Genomic DNA, 23,015 nt, shown 5'->3' on the forward strand with positions numbered 1-23,015 from the left:
TGAGGCCGTTTATCTGGATCCATTTCAATCAGGTTTCAGGCCCGGTTTTGGTACGGAGACAGCCTTGGTCGCCCTGTATGATGACCTGTGTCGAGAGAAAGACAGAGGGAGTGTAACTCTGTTGATTCTCCTTGATCTCTCAGCGGCTTTCGATACCATCGACCATGGTATCCTTCTGGAGAGGCTGGCGGATTTGGGAGTCGGAGGTACTGCTTGGCAGTGGTTCCACTCCTATCTGGCAGGTCGTCTCCAGAAAGTAGTGCTTGGGGAGCACTACTCGATACCCTGGGCGCTCCAGTATGGAGTTCCGCAGGGATCAGTTCTGTCCCCCATGCTCTTTAACATCTATATGAAGCCGCTGGGGATGGTCATCAGAAGTTTTGGAGTGCGTTCTCATCAGTATGCTGATGATACGCAGCTCTACTTCTCCTTTTCATCTTCTTCAGGTGAGGCTGTCAAGGTCCTAAACCAGTGCTTGGCCGCGATAATGGACTGGATGAGAGCGAACAAATTGAAGCTCAATCCAGACAAGACTGAGATGCTGTTAGTAAATGCATCTCCTGACCAGTTGGATGTTCGACCTGTTCCGGATGAGGTTACACTCCCCCTGAAGGAGCAGGTGCGTAGCTTGGGAGTCCTTTTGGACCCGTCCTTGTCACTTGAGGCGCAGGTGGCCACGGTGGCACGGAGTGCTTTTTACCAACTTAGGCTGGTGGCCCAGCTACGCCCGTATCTGGACAGGGAACATCTTGCTTCAGTTGTCCATGCTCTGGTAACCTCAAGGTTGGAGTACTGCAATGCACTATACGTGGGGCTGCCCTTGAAGACGGTTCGGAAACTGCAGCTTGTGCAGAATACAGCGGCCAGATTAATAACCGGGACCAAGCGGTCGGAACATATGACACCAATTCTGGTCGGCTTGCACTGGCTGCCTATATGTTTCCGGGCCCAATTCAAGGTGCTGGTTTTGACCTATAAAGCCTTACACGGCACGGGCCCACAATACCTGGTGGAACGTCTCTCCCGATATGAACCTACCCGGGCACTACACTCAACATCAAAGGCCCTCCTCCGGATGCCTACCCAGAAAGACGCCCGGAAGGCGACTACAAGAAAGAGGGCCTTCTCGGTAGCGCCCCCCGAACTATGGAACACCCTTCCTGACGAGGTACGCCTGGCACCGACTTTACTATCTTTTCGGTGCCAGGTGAAAACCTTCCTCTTTGCCCAGACATTTTAATATTTTTAATATCTTAGCATTTTAGTATTTTGTATTTGTATTTAATGTTGTTTATGTTAGTTATATGTCCTGTCTGTTTGTCTAACTGTTGTTTCGAGGATTTTGTGTTTTTTAAAATTGAAATGTAATTATATATTTTTATTGGTTGTACACCACCCAGAGAGCTTTGCTGTGGGTGGTATAAAAATTGAAATAAATAAATAAATAAATAAACACTAAAAGAAAACTTGAAGGCATTTGCAAAGCATCAACTACCACTATCTTTTCTTCTCCTGCCTCTCAAGGGTGTAGAAAGCTTATCTGGTGCAGAGACAGGCCAGGGCAGCAGTGGGTTCTCCACAGACTCTGGTGGAGTGTCCTTTTTCATTAGGGATGGGATATGGCTCACCAACCCCAGAATCTCTAGTGGAGATGCAAAGTACATAATTTCCACTGAGAAGAGATTATCTTAGAAAGTCCTGCAGATTTGAGCTTCACCACTGACTGCAGTAGAGAGTGCAGATTCTCTGAAATGAGTTGAAGCTCTTTGTTCTGTCAGAGACCTTGTGCTTGTGAGTGGGAACATTGTATCAAAATCTCCTTCCTTAACATTACACTTAAAGCTTTGGATTTTAAGATAAGTGAACGTAAGGGAATTCATGGGGGGGGGATACTTCCCTACCCCCGCTCCATAGCATACTGTTTCCTGCAAACCCTCTCTGGAAGTCCAAGTGAAGTTTCTTCTGATCAATATGATGGCAATAGAGATGGGGGGAGATGTTTGGTTCAGTTCCCATTAGAATGTGAATGTATCTAATTCACACTTCCTGAAACATTATGAAACACAGCTGTTCTTTTAAATTTGCACTTCTCTGAATTTTTCAGTGCAAGTTCTCCAGCAGAACATTTTGTACAAAACTGCATACACTGGGGAAAAATGTGCATAAAAATGAATAGAAATAGATACTGATGAAGAAATGTGGTGAAATGAACTTAAGAGGAAGCAAAATTGATAGATTCAGCTTTGGGAAACTGGTGGAAAGATTAATTCACCCCAAATTGAGAAGCATCCACCCAATTTTGAGCTATTCTTCCCTCCCACAGCAGCCCAGCATGTTCAATTCCACATTGTTCAGGAAGGACCCTGGATCTTCTAGGGAGGCTTGGGGTGGGTGGGCACAGGTGGCTTCAGGGAATAGGAGGGAATGGGAAACTATCTTTCCATGATAAGCTAATTTAGGATTCAAGTCATAGTAATTTTATTGATTCCATTTTCAGTTCCTCAGTGGATGCAAAAAGATCAGGGTGTATCAAAGATTTTGAGCTAAAACAGCACCATAGTTGGCAGAGTCATTGGAAGTTTTGTTACCAGCTTAGATGTTGCCATTGGTCTGTCAGATATTATGCTGATAAATTATATCTGAGCTGGCGTGTCCTCCAGGATGTTATCCTTTGATTTCTGCTATGTTTAACATGGCATTTGCATCCTTTTTTGTCTTCTCAAGAATGAGGCCCCAGACAAATTCCTCATGACATACACAGAGAAGCCCTTTTCATGTTAAAGTAACTTGTTTCTTGTTCTCATGTGTTTGCTATAGAAATTCATTATCTCTTGCCAGTCTTTAGATCTGCCAGTATCCCTCTCTGTTCTCTCAATTTTCATTCCAAATCACATATTAAAGTGCAAACAGCAAATAATTAAAATAAGTTTTTTCACAAACAGGGTTTGCCTCACACGGGGATAATGATATACAGTAGATTTCACAAAAACAGTCCAAAATTTAATACAGACAGGTATTCATATCAGATGAAATCCCGTGCTGTTTTTTTCTTATACACCACCATGGAAATGTGATTAAACAGCAGTATAAAAATACTTATAATAAATATAACTATCCCTTTTATGTTGCATTGGCCTTGTTTGAACGTAATGGTAAACTATAAACCACAGTTCCTGGCTTGGTATTTGACAGCTGTAGGATCAACCAGGCTTCTAGTCCCATGATCAATGTCTCCATCCTTTCTGCATTAAGCTTCAGTTGTTCACCCTCATCCAGTCCATCACTGAGCCCAGTTTGTTTTTAAATCCAAGAACTGAACAGTTATCGAGCAGTCTCTAATACATTATTTTCGTGCAAGATGATATAGTGAGTGCTGCTTTAGGAATTTTGGGATAAGAATGGGGTAAGTGTTCCCTAGGAGGGGCACTCATAAGAACACTTTAGAAAGCCACAAGATTCAGCAGTCTTCAAAGTTCACCACGCCTGCAGAGACCTGAAATCACAGTAGTAGTTATGTTCCTCCACCAACAGGGCACCATTAGTACACTCAGTGTGTTGAACAAAGAGATAATCCAAGGCTGCCATAAAGTCCTGAACCTGAGACTTTGGCATGGATGCTTACATTCGTTGACAGCAACTGAATATTCTGCTACCAAATCCAAGCCCACCTACACCACCTCATCCAAAGAATCTTCTAGGAAGCAGATTATTGGTACACTAAAAGAATTCCTGTCCTGTTTCTCAGGCTCCCACCACTTATAAAAGTAATTTTCCTTATGGGTTTGTGACTGAATCCTTGTAGACCACCACAGCCCTTCCACCCTCAACAGTCCCTGGAGAAAGCTCATCTAGGTAGAAAGCACAATTGGATACTACCTATCTGCTTCGCCCACTCAGGTCTCATAAGTACACCAAGTTGCACCTTTCTTCAGGATTAAGGTCCTGGGTGATTGCTGCTTTATTGGCAACTTTACTGATATTACAGAGCGCTTGATGTATGAGCAATTTCACTCCTAAAATTCCCAGAGCTGGGAGAAGGACTAAAGCCCTACTTCTCTTTGTCCTGTCTTCCCCGCAACACCACATCTCCCTCCCTGCACTCCTAATCAGTACCCATTACCCACCCCCCGCATTTCAAGACTTTTCTAAAAAATATCTCTCAGCAGATATTAAAAGAATGAAAAGAAGCAGTGATTCCAGTTAAAGACTAGGAAAAATGTCACCCTAATAAATTGCATTATGTTGAAGAAAAAAGCCCTCACTTTATATTGGTAAGGAATCCTCCCCAAAAGGAAAAAAAAGGATAAATTCCCCCTTCCTTCCACAAGCACTCATATGGCTCCTCTAAAGAACCTCTCCTGCTCTCAACAGGAGAAAACCTTTACTATTTATGATACTGGAATGAGAGATTACAAGACCAGCAAACTCATTTTTACCTGTGACCAGTGCCTTATTAACCCCTACACAGTCCACTGACCCATAACCACTGAGTTCCTAAACTTCTATGTAATTAACCATTTAATGCACTTCTAAAGCAAGGCATCAAGCAAGCAAAGATCATAGGGTATTGTGTTCACCACACTTTGATCTCTTTTCCTTTTGGTAAGCCTCCTGTTGTCAGAGAGCTTTTGCTAGTTGGGCGGTATATAGGTGTAATAAATAATAATAATAATAATAATAATAAGGTAGATAATTTTTTCCACTGTTTTTAAAACTCCCTTTGCTTTTTCCATGACTTTATTCTTGATTCAGTGGCTTATATGACCATACACTTATAATAATAAATGCATATTAGAGTTGTGCTAGTACAATAGATAGAAGTCATTCATTCATGCATAAGTCCTTTGGGCATCAGATAGAACTGTTCCTGCATAACGTATGGCAGGGTTGAGCTCATAGTATTTATCCTCAAAGAACTCTAGAAGGAAAGCCATCAATTGCTTTTATATTACAAATGGGGACCCATCATTCATAGAACAGAAGCTGTAGAATTTATGTGAGCCATAGTTATTTCTGATAGGGGCATAACTGGAGAAAGGTGTGTAGTGCCAGTAAAACTCTATCACCATGATTTTGCCTTCAAGTTAGAGTGTTAGTAAAATTCTAACTGATAGCTATATTTGCAGTGAGGCAGAAAAGTTTCTCACAGCACAGTGGGTAGTAACTTGTGAGTGGATTCATTATCTCCCAATGAGAGAAATTTACTCCTCTGACCTTCTCTTCCTTTACCACAAATAGCTTGGTCCTAATTCTGAATATCTCCCACCTCATGCTCCATCACAACTAGAATGACCATTATCTTGGTAGGGCCTTCCATATGTCATAGGACAGCAAAATGGCAAAGAGGTGTGCTGGCCCATTTCCCCAGTTATAGGATTCCAGATCTCTTGATAGATGCACAAATCCCTGACCTGTATGCTTTCTGAAATGCTTCAGGTCCTGCTTGTAGGTTTCCTATAGGCATCTGGTTGGCTGCCATGTGAACAGGATGCTGGATGAGATGGGCCTTTGGTCTGATCTAGTAGTGTTCTTATTATGTTCTTAAAATAGTTTTTATTTACATGTGATCCTAGTAGGTTGACACAGACATGAGAACATTTTATAAACATACATTTTATATGATTTTTTAAAAAATTGTTGATGGTTTCCAATGGGCACTTGTCTATCCTTGAGTTTCTTGATTACATAATGGAATGGTATCACTAATTTTTTTTCATCAGCTCTACTATCTATTGTCTTTACTTGTATCTGTTGTCATTGGTAACTACTGTTGATTTGTTGTCTCTATCAAGCCATTCAAGGAAGCTATAGACCTGTCATTTTGGTCATAACCTTAATCTGTTTTCTCACCTTGGAATTAATGTAGTGTCTATTCCTGTAGAATGAGTTTAGTCAGAAGAAACTTGATATGCACCAGTAAGACTTGAGGAAAGGTGGAATAATGAAGAGGGTGGAAGAAGAAAATGCTTTTTTAAATCAAATAGTGTAAGTTGTGTAAGCTGCATAACTGCTCATATGTAGACAATATCTGTTATGAGAACTAAATGAATGGAGTTGATAGAACTTCGATTGAATTGATTGTGGAGCACTGAGCTAATTTCCCCCCAACAATCTAATATTGGTGAATTGAAGGTTAATCTACATATGTGCTCTTCTACCAGTATACACATAACCAAATGAAACTAGATATTGTATAAGAATCCAACATAAATTTGATCCCCCAATAATCACAAAAATTGCAGCAAAAAAAAAAAGAAAAAGTTCAGACTTTCTGTCTGTGACATTGCTGGGGAGTCAAACGGGAGTTCATTCTTTTGAAGATACCACAAAAGAATATAAATGGGTAACTCTTTTGTGCGAGATATTCATTATATGGATAGAGACATATTTCCATACCCACACAAACCTTTCTTTTGTGGATATATGTGCTAACATGAAGAAAATTCTTCTGTTTTCTGTGAGATATATGCACACATATATTGTGGGATATCAGCTACCACACAGAATGACTTAAAGTGGCCTCTTTGTGGCAGCTGTACTATGGTAAGTATCCCTTAGTGAATATTAGAAAAAGTATCACTCTTGGTTTCACTAAATGTTCTCTGGCTTTCAGGGGGGAGGGGGAAGAAAAAATCCCCCAAACTCCTAAATTGTGAAAATATCCAACTTTTTGATATGCTGTTTACTGCCATTGTTGCAGTATTTGGTGCTGCTCCTTTGGAGGTGTGCCCCTCTCCCATTACTGCATTATCTTCTACTTTCCTGATTAGTCACATGGGCAATCCCAGCCAATCAATATCCATTAGTGAAGTAGTATAATGTCATTGTGCTAATCAGAGTTGGCTATGTAATGATGACTGCTGGAAAAGGAAGCCAATGGGAAGGAGAGGCAATGTTTTCTGAATCAATCATAGCAGTAATCCCACTGGAATTACATTGTGAATGCAATGAATTCACAATGTTACATCAGAATTAGTTATGTTCTGATGTCATTGAGGACATACAAAGCCAACTGGGAATGAAAGCAAAGTTTCCTGAATGTGAATACTTTCAAATACTTTGGAAGTAGCCGCCATGAAATTGCTGAAGGGACTGGGTAGTTTCGGTGATAATATTCACAAAAGATTCCCTTTAGTTCTACCCTAGTATTATTACCTGATCATTTCTGTCCTCATAGACCAGGGACAGGGTATCTGTGGCCCTCTAGATGTTGTTGAATTCCAACTCGTATCAGTCCTAACATCTGGTAGGTCACAGGCACACCATCCATGTCATAGCTTCTGGGAAGGGAGAGTTGAGAGAATGATTTCTCAGTATCACTGGTAGTTATGAAATGTGTCCTAATAGCAGCTCTCAATTAGGGATGAGAGTAATTTATGTTGGTTTGCATTTTAATACAAACCTATCTAATTCATACTTCCCAAAACAGTATGGGCAGTGAAACATAGCTGTCCTTCAAAATTTGCACTTCTCCAAATGTTGTGATGCAGTTATCCAAACAAAATCTGTATCTAGCTATATAAGATTTTTGTCAGCTGTCATGCATGGGGCGAGGGGCATTGGCAGGACAGCAGGCAAGTGAGGGAAGGTAGTGAGAGAAGCAAGGATGACAGGCAGGGTGGTGATCAGTGGGGGTGGGCAAGCAGGCAGCAAGGGGGTGAGCAGGTGGCAGTGACAATGCAGGAGGCAGGTAAGCAGTGGCTGCACCCTAGGTGGACAGGAGGCCAGTAAGCTGCCTAAACAGGGCAGTGGCAAGAGTCTGTGGCTCTTTTGGGAGTTGCCTCAGGTGGGGGCCCATTTTGGGAGTGTTTGTGGGTTTGGAGGTTCCTGTGTATGTGTTTTGGAGTGCATTGTGTGTGTTTGGAGATGCCTGATGTGTGTATGTTTGGGGGGGGGTGTATATATGTTTGGGAGTCCCTGGGGGGGTTGTCCCTGTGTGTGAGTGAGTGTGTGTGTTTGGGAGAACCCTGGCTCTATGTGTGTGTCCCTGGGTGGGTGTATATATGTATGTGGGTTTTTTTTTTGCACATTAGGAGAAAATGTGCATAAAATGTATATATTAGGAAAAATAACATGCATAAATGCATTACATTAGGGAGAATTGCAAAAATGTTATATTACAGAAGAACTGCATATAATAATGCATGTATTAGGAGAAATGCATACTAAAATCCTGATGAAATTTCATGAATACTTTTTCTTTTTTTAAAAAATCTTAAAACTCATGGAAATGTGGCAAGCTGAATTCAAGACTGGAAAAATGAAAAACTGACAGATTTGTATATTGCTATCCTCAATTCAGTGCTTTTCTTCTATGTAGGAAGTATTATATGTCAGCAAAGTGACAATGGCAACATTCAGATAAATTTTTGTAATATGATAATAATTCTGTAGCTCTGCGGACTTCTCCGTCTATACTAGTCCTGTGCTTGCTACAGCCTGTATTGTGGGCAAAATCAACAGTCTCTGGCAGACTATGCTGAACACAAGAAAAATGATTAATCATAGAATCACAGAATAGTAGAGTTGGAAGGGGCCTATAACACCATCATGTCCAACCCCCTGTTCAATGCAGGAATCCAAGTGGAATCCAGGTGGCTGTCCAGCCGCCTCTTGAATGCCTCCAGTGTTTGAGAGTCAACCACCCCCCTAGGTAATTGGTTCCATTGTTGTACTGCTCTGTCTGGATACATTTCAGTCGGGTTTCAGGCCTGGTTTTGGCACGGAAATAGCCTTGGTCACCTTGTATGATGACCTCTGTTGGGAGAGACAGGGGGAGTGTGGCTCTGTTGATTCTCCTTGATCTCTCAGCGGCTTTCAATACCATCAACCATGGTATCCTTCTGGGAAGACTGGCTGAGCTGGGAGTGGGAGGGACTGCATGGCGGTGGTTCCGCTCCTACTTGGCGGGTCAGCTCCAAAAGGTGGTGCTTGGGGAACATTGCTTGGCACCTTGGACTCTTCAGTATGGGGTTCCGCAGGGGTCAGGTCTGTCCCCCATGCTGTTCAACATCTTCATGAAACTGTTAGTTGCGGTCATCTGGAGCTTTGGAGTGCGTTGCCATCAGTATGCTGATGACACGCAGCTCTATTTCTCCTTTTCATCTTCTTCAGGTGAGGCTGTCAATGTGTTGAACCAGTGCCTGGCTGCAACAATGGACTGGATGAGGGCTAATAGACTGAGGCTCAGTCCAGACAAGACTGAGAAGCTAGTGGGTGGTTCATCTGACCGGATGATGGATGTCCAACCTGTAGTGGATGGGGTTGCACTCCCCCTGAAGGAGCAGGTTTGTAGCTTGGAGATTCTCCTAGAACCATCTCTGTCACTTGAGGCTCAGGTAGCCTCGGTGGCACGGAGTGCCTTCTACCAACTTCGGTTGGTGGCCCAGCTATGCCCCTATCTGGACAGGGATAACCTGGCTTCAGTTGTCCATGCTCTGGTAACCTCCAAGTTAGATTACTGCAATGCGTTCTACGTGGGGCTGCGTTTGAAGATGGTATGGAAGCTGCAGCTTGTGCAAAATGCAGCGGCCAGATTGGTAACAGGGACCAGACGGTCCGAACATATAAAACCGATTCTGGCCCGCTTGCATTGGCTGCCTGTATGTTTCTGAGCTCGATTCAAGGTGCTGGTTTTGACCTATAAAGCCTTACACGGCTTGGGACCACAATACCTGATGGAACGCCTCTCCCAATACAAACCCACTCGTACACTACATTCAAGATCAAAGGCCCTCCTCTGGGTGCCTACTCTGAGGGAAGCTGGGAGTCTGGCAACAAGTGGTGCTCCCCAAATTATGGAATGATTTTCCTGATGAGGTGTGCCTGGCACCGACACTGTTATCTTTCTGGAGCCAGGTCAAGACTTTCCTCTTCTCCCAGGCATTTTAGCATCTGTTTTTAATTTTTTTTAAATTGTGTTTTTAAATTGTTTTTTGTGTTTTAAAATTTGTATATTTGTTTTTAAATGTTTTTAATTAATGTAAACCACCCAGAGAACTTTGGATATGGGGCAGTATATAAATGTAATAAATAAATAAATAAAATAACAGGAAGTTTTTTCCTGATGCTCAGCTGAAATCTGGCTTCCTGTAAATTGAGGCCATTATTCTGTGTACTGTACTCTGGAATGATTGAGAAGAGATCCTGGTTCTTCTGTCTATACAACCTTTAAAGTACTTGAACAGTGCTATCATATATCCCCTGAGTCTTCTCTTCTCAAGGCTGAACATGCCCAGTTCTTTCAGTCTCTCCTCATAGGGCTTTGTTTCCAGTCCCCTGATCATCCTTGTTGCCCTCCTTTGAATCTGTTCCAGTTTGTCTGCATCCTTCTTGAAGTGCAGTGTCCAGAAATAGATGCAGTACTTAAGATGAGGCCTAACCAGTGCCACATAGAGGGGAACTAATACTTCACACAATTTGGAAATTATACTTCTGTTAATGGACCCTAAAATAGCATTTGCCTTTTTTCAGCCATATCACGCTGTTCACTCATATTCAGTTTGTGTTCAACAACAATCCCCAAATCTTTCTTGCATGTAGTATTGCTGAGCCAAGTATCCCCCATCTTATAACTGTGCAGTTAGTTTCTTTTTCCTAGGTGTAGAACTTTGCACTTACCCCTGTTAAATTTCATTCTGTTGTTTTCAGCCCAACCCTATCCAGATTCCTTTGAATTTTGTTCTGTCTTCTAGAGTATTAGCTATCCCTCCCAATTTTGTATCATTTGCAAATTTGGTGGGTATTCCCTGCACCTCCTCATCCGAGTTATTAATTAAAGTGTTGAAGAACACTGTGCCTAGGACTGAGCCCTGCGGTACCCCACTCATTACCTCCCCAGAGTTTGAGAAGGAACAATTGATAATTACTCTTTGAGTACAATTCTGGAGCCAACTGTGGATGCACCTGATAGTTGTTCCATCCAGCCCTCATTTAGCTAGTTTACTGAGCAGAATATCATGGGGCACTTTGTCAAAAGCCTTGCTGAAGTCGAGATATGTTATGTCCACAGCATTCCCATCAGGGAGGTTACCTGATCAAAAAATGAGATAAGATTAGTCTGGCAGGATTTGTTCTTGACAAATCCATGTTGGCTTCTAGTAATCACTGCATTGTTTTCAAGGTGCTTACAGACTGACTGTGTCATAATCTGCTCCTGAATTTTCCCAGGGATTGATGTAAGACTGACTGATCTGTGTTCCCAGGTTCTTCCTTTTTATCCTTTTTGAAGATAGGAACAATATTAGCGCTCCTTCAGTCATCTGGCACTTCACCCATCCTCCATGATTTTGCAAAGATAACTCTCATGGTTCTGAGAGTTTTTCAGTCAGTTCCTTCAGTACTCTAGGATGAAGTTCATAGGGCCCTGAAGATTTGAACTCATTCAAAGCAATTGTTTATTCCTTGATCATTTGTCTATCAATCAGAGTCTGGCTAGTTCTGTTTTCATACCTAGCCTTGCGTTTTGTTTCTCTCAAAACAAACCATAAATCGTTGCAAAGATTTGGCCTTCACTTATCAGGTGTGGCTTGTTTGTTCAGATGCAAACCATGATTCCAGGTGTGAATGACACAACAAGCCAGACTTTGGTTTGTTTTATCTGGAGTATGGCAGCATCGGGGGGGGGGCTCTATGGGAACTTCTGAGCAACATGCACCATCATGCTGCTTGTTCACATTAAACCATAGACTGTTGGGTAATATGACATGAGAACTGGCCCTTACTTTGAAGACCTATATAATACAAAAATATTGCAGTTTTTTCTCCACTTTGATATTAGTAAAATTTTGATACACTGAACAGGATAACTTTCTAAGTATGAAAAAGCTCATATTATTATTGCAGTTACTTTGGGGTTAAAAAAAGGGCAAAATGACTGTTCTAATATCAAAAGGCTAGACTGATGAAAGGAAAGCCACCATTAATAATCACAAATTTTAAAGTATAAAATTATCAGATATTTGGGGCCAGTTCTGCACCTTGTCTTTTTTTAACACCATAAATACTTTCATTTAATTTAGATTGCAATGTAGCGAAAGGTGCTACTGGCTCATGTACTAAGAACTGAATAAGACCATATAGGAGCTGTAGCGGAATATTATCCTGAATTATTGTAATAAGCACATTTTTAATAGAGGCAGGCAGGCTAATCCTCAACCACAAAACAACAAATGTTCCTACCATGAAAAAAGGTATAAGATGCTTTTCATTTCTGACTTAAAAATAAAGGTGCACTTAAACTTGTAAAAGACAACATTTTTATTTGAATGATATGACAGAACTGTCACTGGACTGTTACCTGCTATAAAGCAAGTGGAAGAATTATTACCTTTATTAGGCCAGTGACACTGAGCTTTAGCCATACATTTCTAACTTCTGTCCCTCTACAGAGACAATTTTCTTTTCTTAAATAAACTGTCATGCTAGTGTTAATATATTGTTGGCTCTCTCATACTCCGAGAATACTGCTGATATAAAACATGTATATGTTAGATTGGTAATAGTATCTTTAGTGTAGCTGACTAGAACAAATGCTTTTCCCTCATGGCTGTGCTAATGTGATAAAGGAAAATTGGCTGTTCATCAGCTTTTGGCTGGGTAAAGACAGTGGAGATGGAACCACATTCTTTTTTATGCATTAATACCATTAAGAACTTTTCACTAGTTATATTTCATGTTGCCTGTGTGTGCAAAAATGTTGTAAAACATGAGATAATGCTACAAATAACAAAGTAGAAAAGCCTGTATCTTTTATAATAACAGTCAAACATCAAAAGACAGTAACAGGCTGTAAAAAAATGTGTGATGGAAAAAGAAAAAAATGGCAAGCAACACATTCGCATACCCACAAACATTTCCTCCCTCCTATATATACTTTATATTAAAATGAAAATTAAAAAAATTCACATGTTCAGTGCACATTGTTGCAGCAATAGACAAAGCTAATACCGAATGAGAGTAATGCTCTGTGAGTAGGAAAATTTCCATATGCAAGAACTTTTTGAACCAAATCGCATTGCCTAGCCATTATGTTAATACCAGTCAGATTTTTCTTCATCAGAAGGGCAATGATTCCATATATCTGAAATCTGGACAATATTGACTGATTGTGGAGATAGCAATAATAAACCTCAGCACCTGCTTTTATATATTTTTATTTAAGGAAGGTGATTTTTTTTCTCCATAAAAAACAATTTTCTATTTATTTCACATTTTCTTACTTAAAATCGTAATATAGTCTGAGGTGCCTGAAGCACTAATGATAACCATTCAGGCTTAGATTTCTAGATAACTGTGGCTGTTTATAGTGGTCTGAAAAGTGTGTGGCTTTATTGACAGTGGAATAGCATTTTGAATGCTCATGTTCTGATTTTCCAAATGAATTTTTCAGGGCTCAGCTTCTGCCCCAAATTTGTCTGGCTTTTCATAAGCCTTTTGTTTGTCCTTACACACTCATTGTTTCTAGGATGCAATTATTCCAGTCCTATTTGATTTGATTAGAGTGGATATCAAGGCAGACTAAACCACTCTAGCTTCTCTCAGCATCTATTTGGAGGGTCTATTCAGCAGTCATCCCTTTAAACTCATGAGTACCTGTTTATGCAAAATGGAAATAGGTTTCCACAGACTGGCAGCAAGAACAGTAGCAGCAGCAGCAGCAGCAACAACAACAACAACAACAAAGGGTTTTAAACCCCAGGCTCTCCAACCTGTTTTTTGAAATTAGAAAAGCTGATAACTTTAATACATACATATATTTCAAGGTTTATTAAAACATGCAACAAATAATTCATTAAATTTAAAGTTGTATTTGACAAGTGTTGGTTCCTTTATGGGGATTATGCACACCAAAGACATGTCCAGCTAGTAGTTCAGTGGGCTCTGGATGAGCTTCATCATGTTTATTCAAATGTGCATCTGCGCTGATTCTAAATATGAATATTCCTTAGGCCTACACCTTTTTATATGTAGTGTATATGTGTGTGTATAGAGAATGTAAGTGAGCGGTTAATGTGCATAATAATTGGCTATTGTGCACATTCATGGACAATTTGCACATTAACTTTCCATGAGGAAGGAATTGTGCATGTTTCCCAGTCAATGTACATAATCTCCAACAGGGCTTGGGAATGCAAATATATTGCCTGAATTTTGTACATTCTCTAGCAATATATGCACATTCCTTGAGGCCTGTTGGAGATTATGCATAATAGGTGGAGAAAGCACAACATTCAGGTAATATGCACATTCCGCAAGGCCTGCAGGCTGGAAGCATCTTCACACCCTATGTCAGTGAGGTGTGACAAGGACTATACCTTTTGGCTGTCAAGCAATGTCTGTACAACAACCAGCCTATGTGAACTAGAGCAAATTAAAAATTCGGTAAAGAAGTTAGGGTTGGTTGGAACTATAGATTGAACTTTCCTGGAATCAGGAGGTAAGCTGTATTTGACCTAAATATTATGCAAATTGGAGTGAAGCATGAATCAGGCTGGGGAAAAAATGATCCAGACCACATAAATACCTAGGGAAGAGAAGAAGTAAATCTGAAATGTGGCCAAAAAGACAAGCGTTTTTAGAATAATGGATATGAAGCTAATGGAACAGAAGCAACCTAAATGTGCAATAAAACAGGGAAAACTGAAGGAGATTTGGAACTCAAAATTAGTGAAGCTGGATAATCAAGCCTGGCTGAGAATCCTTGAAAGCAGGAGCTAGTGTGTACTGCTTTGTTGACTAAGAAAAGCCCAGCTCCCAAATTTCTGGTAATTATATTATCAGCCTCAACTCTTCAGCTCCCTATTGGGTTTGAAGAGGGCTCAGGTCTTTTACATGTGATAGCTGTGCATGGCTCCAGAAGTGGCAGGAACAGTGATGTAGTGCCATGGAGCCACCCTCACAACACTGGCATTTTTGCCACTTACCAGGACTGGGGCAGGGTTGCAGTGAGTTTGGGCTTGTGCCAGTGGAGACTTGGTGGCTCTGATGTCAGTGGGGCAGTGAATTCAGATTGCCAACAATCCCTCAATGGGGCATTCAGATGAAACATCTAAGTTGACACAGTTGGCTTTTAGCCATGTTTTACCCAGGAGGGTACATATGACGCTCTAGCACTCTTTAAGTACATGAAAGGTTGTCACATAGAGGAGGGCCGGGATCTCTTCTCGATCGTCCCAGAGTGCAGGACACGGAATAATGGGCTCAAGTTGCAGGAAGCCAGATTTCGACTAGACATCAGGAAAAACTTCCTAACTGTTAGAGCCATATCACAATGGAACCAACTACCTAGAGAGGTAATGGGCTCTCCGACACTGGAGGCATTCAAGAGGCAGCTGGACAGCCATCTGTCGGGAATGCTTTGATTTGGATTCCTGCATTGAGCAGGGGGTTGGATTCGATGGGCTTGTAGGCCCCTTCCAACTCTACTATTCTATGATTCTACTGGGGGAAGGCATGGGGTGAAAGCCATATTAGCTCTGAATAAACTGACTGATCCAGCATAGGGTAGCAGTCTTCTCTGAAGCTAGTTTTTGAAAGAGGGTCAAATCACTGCCCCACTGACATCAGAGCCACCAGTCTTCACAGGGCTGTGCACGTTCACTGGCAAAGCAATTTTGGCACTCCTGCTGGCAAGCCTGTACAGTCCTAACCTTGCCACTGCCCTGACCCAACTCTGCCTCACCTCAACCCAGTAAGTGGGAACAATGTTGGTATTAGAAGGGCAGCTCTGCAGCACCTCCCACATATCAGCCAGTCCTGCATGATTGAAAAAGCTGGGCTCCTGCTGGGAGGAAGGGTGGGATGTAAATCAAATAATAAATAAATAAAAAGCTGAGTTACAGCCAGAGGGCTAGAAGGTCTTGCATCCCCTTTACTGCTTTCACACACTGGGCTTAGTGCATTAGTTTGTTGTTGTTGTTGTGCCCTCAAGTCGATTATGATTAGTGACCTCCAACAGCATCTGTCATGAACCACCCTGTTCAGATCTTGTAAGTTCAGGTCTGTGGCTTCCTTTATGGAATCAATCCGTCTCTTGTTTGGCCTTCCTCTTTTTCTACTCCCTTCTGTTTTTCCCAGCATTATGGTCTTTTCTAGTGAATCATGTCTTCTCATGATGTGTCCAAAGTATGATAATCTCAGTTTCATCATTTTAGCTTCTAGTGACAGTTCTGGTTTAATTTGTTCTAACACCCAAGCATTGGTCTTTTTTACAGTCCATGGTATGGACAAAGCTCTCCTCCAGCACCACATTTCAAATGAGTTGATTTTTCTCTTATCTGCCTTTTTCACTGTCCAACTTTCACATCCATACATGGAGATCGGGAATACCATGGTCTGAATGATCCTGACTTTGGTGTTCATTGATACATCTTTGCATTTGAGGACCTTTTCTAGTTCTCTCATAGCTGCCCTCCCCAGTCCTAGCCTTCTTCTGATTTCTTGACTATTGTCTCCATTTGGTTAAGGACTGTGCTGAGGTATTGATAATCCTTGACAAGTTCAATGCCCTCATTGTCAACTGTAAAGTTACATAAATCTTTTGTTGTCATTACTTTAGTCTTTTGGACATTCAGCTGTAGTCCTGCTTTTGTGCTTTCCTCTTTAACTTTCATCAGCATTCGTTTCAAATCATTACTGGTTTCTGCTAGTAGTATGGTATCTTCTGCATATCTTAAATTACTGATGTTTCTTCCTCCAATTTTCACACCTCCTTCATCTTGGTCCAATCCTGCTTTCCGTATGATATGTTCTGCATACAGATTAAACAAATAGGGTGATAAAATACAACCCTGTCTCACACCCTTTTCCTTTGGGAACCAATCAGTTTCTCCATATTCTGTCCTTACAGTAGCCTCTTGTCCAGAGTATAGGTTGCGCATCAGGACAATCAGATGCTGTGGCACCTCCATTTCTTTTAAAGCATTCCATAGTTTCTCATGATCTACACAGTCAAAGGCTTTGCTGTAGTCTATAAAGCACAGGGTGATTTTCTTCTGAAATTCCTTGCTCCGTTCCATTATCCAATGTATGTTTGCGATATGATCTCTGGTGCCTCTTCTGTTTCTAAATCCAGCTTGGATGTCTGGCATTTCTCGCTCCATATATGGTATGAGCCTTTGTTGTAGAATCGTGAGCATTACTTTACTTGCATGGGATATTAAGGCAATAGTTCGATAATTACTACGTTCTCTGGGATCCCTTTTCTTTGGAATTGGGATATATATTGAACGCTTCCAGTCTGTGGGGCATTGTTTAGTTTTCCATATTTCTTGACAACTTTTTGTCAAAGTTTGGACAGATTCAGTCTCAGTAGCTTGTAGCCACTCTATTGGTATGCCATCTGTTCCTGGTGATTTGTTTCTTCCAAGTATTTGAAGAGCAGCTTTTACCTCACATTCTAAAATTTCTGGTTCAACAGATTAAAATGGTAGTACTTCTGTCCTGATTTCTAATATCCCTTTCACACTGCAGTATCAGATATACTGGCATGTTGTGCAAATGTCTTTTGCACTGCTGCAATTGGAGACATGAGGATCAGGGGTTAAAGGCAAAGAAAACAGGAAGAAAGCAAAAACCCCGAAAAGAAAGAGCCAGAAACAATCACTGAGGAAAAGGGGGGAAAGTTGTCACTTTAAAAACACAAGCTGCTCCAGTTCAAATAAAAAAAGACTAAGAGAAGGAGGGCTTAGAAGGCAATAGAAAAGGACTTTAAAAGACTTGAAAGGCAACTTCAGCAACTACCACATACAATAAGCCTCATGTCTGAAAGCAGCCAGGGAGAACTAGCTGGAGTAAAGTGAACACAGAGAAGAGAAAAAAGGTGGGTAAGATCTTTTAGATCTTTTAGCAGCTGCCCAGCTCCGGGGGGGGGAGGGGGAAGAGGCAGGAAAGAATGAGACTTCCAAGGCATAGATCAGAAGTAAAACTCAGAAAAACAATGTAAGGAGAACTCACCAAAGGCAAATAGGTGCAGGCACAGGCAAGAATGAGTTAAAAAATACAGAAGTATAGTGAGGCTAGAGAGAGGAAGCTTGGATGCCTGTTGCGTGACAAGCTGCTAGTGCAAGTCTCCTGCAATCTTCTGGGTTCCCAGCCTTGCAAACTGATTATTTCTGGTATTATTTATCATGGCAATTAGTGCTAAACTTCCACTATATTCCACCAGATTTCCAGAACTAGCTCGTATGTCATGTGAAAGATCAAATACAGTGTGCAAATACCAAGTATGAAATTGTCAGAAAAACAGAATAAAGTGCAGTGTGAACGCAGCCCTTGACAAAGGAAAAGTACAGTGTAGAGTTAGAATTCACAGTTACATTTTGTCCAGAGCTCTATCTCCTAAGAAGAAACACTCTCTGCATTGGAATAAATCTGTTCATATTTTCTGTATGATTCCATGAATAAAAATCATTATTTTTGAGACTATCTGATGCACTGAATAAAAATGGATTAATCTGGCCCCAAGGTGCGAAAGATGGGTTAAATTGCAATATCATACCAGGAAATTTGGTTAGAAGATTTCACCCTGTTGAAAAACTCTAAAACTAGCTTCAGAGGAGACTGCTACGCTATGCTGGATTAAACAGTTTATTCAGGGCTAATATGGCTTTTACCCCATGACTTCCCCCAGAAGTACTAGAGCGTCATATGTACCCTCTTGGGTAAAAAATGGCTAAAAGCCAATTACTTCAACTTAAATGTTTCATCTGAATGTCCCATTGAGGGATTGTTGGTAATTCATTTCAATTCAGCATGCCCCAGTTTAAAAGGTAGAATATAGATTGGCCGTCTTTTCATATTGTTGACTAAGAATTGGACATGTTTTAAATGTTGTAGTTGCAATGCTCTTAGTGCAATTCACATAGAAGTGTGAATTATAAACATGTGGCAGGCCAATATCTACTTATAAAATGTTAAAGCAGTAAGTGTTTCAAACAAAAAAGACAGAAAGAGTAAGATTGTTTTCACATTTCATGCAGCATCAAGAGAGAGACTCCTATGTGAAGGAGCAATATTCATCCCTGAACTTTCAGAGATCCCCAAACACTATTGTGAAACAGCTCACAGATCACATATTTTCATTACTAGATGTATGTACAAAAAAGCTGGCATTATGGTATTTCATAAGTTTTATTTTCAGTAAGGGATTGAAAGGATTGTTGTTGTTATTGTTATGTGCCTTCAAGTCGATTACGACTTATGGCGACCCTATGAATCAGTGAATCAAATGCATGTGAAACATTTTCAATACTTGAAAGTGCTATAACATGTTTGTGAATATGATTATTAGTAGTACATTATTTGGTACATGGCCCTGACACATGGTGGAGAAGGATAGTTGTAGAGGGAGTAAGTATGTCCATATGTTCTTCTCCTGATCTCAGAAAGGGAAGGGCCTGTGATGAGCAGCCCTTTGACACTATTCAGTGTCCTTTTATATCTCCCACTATGGTAGATATCAAAGAAGACTGGAAGAGTTGGTACATGAACATGCTCTCTTCTGAGAGGGGGAAGGGTGCACAGATATGGACTCCAACAGCAATTTTCTCATCTACTCAGGATACTTATGGAGTCATTAGAGAAAAAGAGGAAGAAGACTGATCCTATATTAGTTCTTGCCATCTTGGAATCTAGAAAGCAGGGAGTTTTCAACTCTGCATCTGGTTATCACATAGATGTATGATGAAAGAGAAGTAATTAATCAATGACATTAGTATAATTACCTCTCCTTGCCTACATTTATTTGGTATCATCAGAATACTGATATTAATAATTCAGATCAGTATGTATTCATGGCTGCATAACATTAATGTTCCATTATATCAATGTTATTTGGTAATGCACGTGGGACTAAAAAGTTCTTAAATTCTATCTTGTTATAGGATAAATGGTATCCTGTTTTGTGTTTACTTTACCCATTGAAGAGCTTTTATTTCTAATATTTTCTCATGGGGACTGGTTAGTAAATGTTTAAGGTGGTTTTCCAATGGATTTAACTGAAAGAATGATATGCTGTATTCCAAACTGAGTGACAAATGATAGATGACATTAGAATGAATCTTAATATTAGTTATTTATAAAAGGACTTTCCCTTTCACATATAATTTTATAGGTTCACCACAGCAGAATCAATTTCTTTATAAATGGATTGGAAGATGACAACACAGCTTTTGATTCCAGAATTCTGGCTGGGTTAATTGTGGATCCTTCTATTGATGGTGAATGGCGAATTGGGCAAAATGTAAATGGTAAGTCTGAGTATTATGGGAAGATCATTTTCTGTAGTATGGATTCAGCGTGTTGGCAGAAGGCTGCTGGGCTTGATGATCTTTGAGGTCTATTCCAATTCTATTATTCTGTGATATGTGATTGGATTGAACAGCAAAGTACTACTCTATCAGCTTGAGTACCTTCTTTCTACCATATGCTTTAATGTATATGGTTATTTCCAAATATTACATCATTGCCAGGTTTGCATAAGGATTTTAGTGTTGTATGCTCCCAATCAGTTTCCACAGGGTGGACTTCTTGTTCTCTATTCTACTCCTAAGTGCACAGAAGAGCTACTGTGGTCAAACAGAGGATAATGAGGGAGCAGAAGAGGGAGCTAAGACACTTCTATCTTCCTTGAAGTCTATTAGGGGAAGAAGCCAAGATTCTGGAACTCTAATGCCACCAAACTTATTTATTTAAAGACATTTGTGTACTACCTAAGTGTAAATTAAACTTCTGAGTGGCTATGGAAGCGTCGGACCTAGCGCTGGGAGTCGTCTTGCTACAAGAGAGAGGAGGCACCAGACATCCAGTGGTGTATCTTAGTCGCAAGCTGACATCGAGGGAGAAGAATTATTCGTCGGTCCAAAAGGAGTGCCTAGCGGTCGTGTGGGGACTGAGCAAGTTGCGCCCATATGTGTGGGGACAAAGATTTACAGTGATGACGGATCATTGAGCATTGTTATGGTTACAGACTATGAAAAATAACACTATGCTGCAGAGGTGGTCCTGGGCTCTACAAGATTACCAGGTGGACTTCAAGTTCATCAAAAGCAAGGACAATGTATTGGCCGATGGACTTTCAAGGCAGGTGGCCGGGACTGCAGTGACGTGACCCAGACGTGGGTGCAAAAAAGACATTTTCCCCAAAGAGACTTGTTTTTTATTGTTAACGTGTCGTATGAATCCTAGAGCAGGAATAATACTTTGCTGTTATTTTAAAGGGGGGGAATGTGATGTTCCTGCTTATTTATTTATTTATTTATTTATTTATTTATTTATTTATTTATTTATTTATTTATTTATTTATTTATTTATTTATTTATTTATTTATTTATTTATTTATTTATTTATTTATTTATTTATTTATTTATTTATTTATTTATTTATTTATTTATTTATTTATTTATTTATTTATTTATTTATTTATTTATTTATTTATTTATTTATTTATTTATTTATTTATTTATTTATTTATTTATTTATTTATTTATTTATTTATTTATTTATTTATTTATTTATTTATTTATTTATTTATTTATTTATTTATTTATTTATTTATTTATTTATTTATTTATTTATTTATTTATTTAAATAAATAAATAAATAAATAAATAAATAAATAAATAAATATAAATAAATAAATAAATAAATATATGGGGCGGTGTATATATATATACACCGCCCCATAGCCGAAGCTCTCTGGGCGGTTCACAACATCAAAATATCAACATACAATTTAAAACCACACATTAATCAATTTAAAACATGACTCATTAAATTTCCAAAAAAACCCCCTATACTAAACTAAAATACTAAAATACTAAAAATACCAAAATGCTAAATGCTACAATACTGAAATGCTAAAATGCTAAAATGCTAGAATGCCTGGGAGAAGAGGTAGGTCTTAACCTGGCGCTGAAAAGACAACAATGTTGGCGCCAGGCGTACCTCATCAGGAAGATTGTTCCACAATTCGGGGGCCACCACTGAGAAGGCCCTTTTTCTTGTTACCAGCCTCCGGGCTTCCCTCTGAGTGAGTATATATATATATATATATACACACCGCCCCATAGCCGAAGCTCTCTGGGCGGTTCACAACATCAAAATATCAACATACAATTTAAAACCACACATTAATCAATTTAAAACATGACTCATTAAATTTCCAAAAAAACCCTATACTAAACTAAAATACTAAAATACTAAAAATACCAAAATGCTAAATGCTACAATACTGAAATGCTAAAATGCTAGAATGCCTGGGAGAAGAGGTAGGTCTTAACCTGGCGCTGAAAAGACAACAATGTTGGCGCCAGGCGTACCTCATCAGGAAGATTGTTCCACAATTCGGGGGCCACCACTGAGAAGGCCCTTTTTCTTGTTACCATCCTCCGGGCTTCCCTCTGAGTGGGCACCCGGAGAAGGGCCTTCGATGTTGAGCGCAGTGTACGGGTAGGTTCATATCGGGAGAGGCGTTCCATCAAGTATCATGGTCCCAGGCCGTGTAAGGCTTTATAGGTTAAAACCAGCACCTTGAATCGAGCCCGGAAACATATAGGCAGCCAATGCAAGCGGGCCAGAACCGGTGTTATATGTTCGGACCGCCTGGTCCGTGTTAACAATCTCGCCGCTGCATTTTGTATAAGCTGCAGTTTCCGAACCATCTTCAAAGGCAGCCCCACGTAGAGCGCATTGCAGTAATCTAGTCTAGAGGTTACCAGAGCATGGACAACTGAAGTAAGGTCATCCCTGTCCAGATAGGGGCGTAGCTGGGCCACCAACCGAAGTTGCTAGAAAGCATTCCATGCCACCGAGGCTACTTGAGCCTCAAGTGACAGGGATGGTTCTAAAAGTACTCCCAAGCTACGAACCTGTTCTTTCAGGGGGAGTGCAACCCCATCCAGGACAGGTTGAGCATCCACCATCTGGTCAGAAGAACCACCCACTAACAGCATCTCAGTCTTGTCTGGATTGAGCCTCAGTTTGTTAGCTCTCATCCAGTCCATTGTCGCAGCCAG

General features: G+C 40.3%; 1 protein-coding gene across 1 annotated transcript in view; it reads left to right on the top strand.

Annotated features, from left to right (window-relative positions):
- The window catches only part of USH2A (usherin), a 766,975-nt gene that overhangs the window by 29,004 nt on the left and 714,956 nt on the right, over positions 1-23,015 (top strand). Inside the window, exon 3 of the mRNA XM_061626123.1 lies at positions 20,114-20,249. Coding sequence (XP_061482107.1) covers positions 20,114-20,249 — 136 coding nt within the window. The remainder of the gene's footprint in view (positions 1-20,113; positions 20,250-23,015) is intronic.

Source organism: Rhineura floridana, chromosome 4, assembly GCF_030035675.1.
Source record: "Rhineura floridana isolate rRhiFlo1 chromosome 4, rRhiFlo1.hap2, whole genome shotgun sequence".
In the NCBI taxonomy this organism is placed as follows: Eukaryota; Metazoa; Chordata; class Lepidosauria; order Squamata; family Rhineuridae; genus Rhineura; species Rhineura floridana.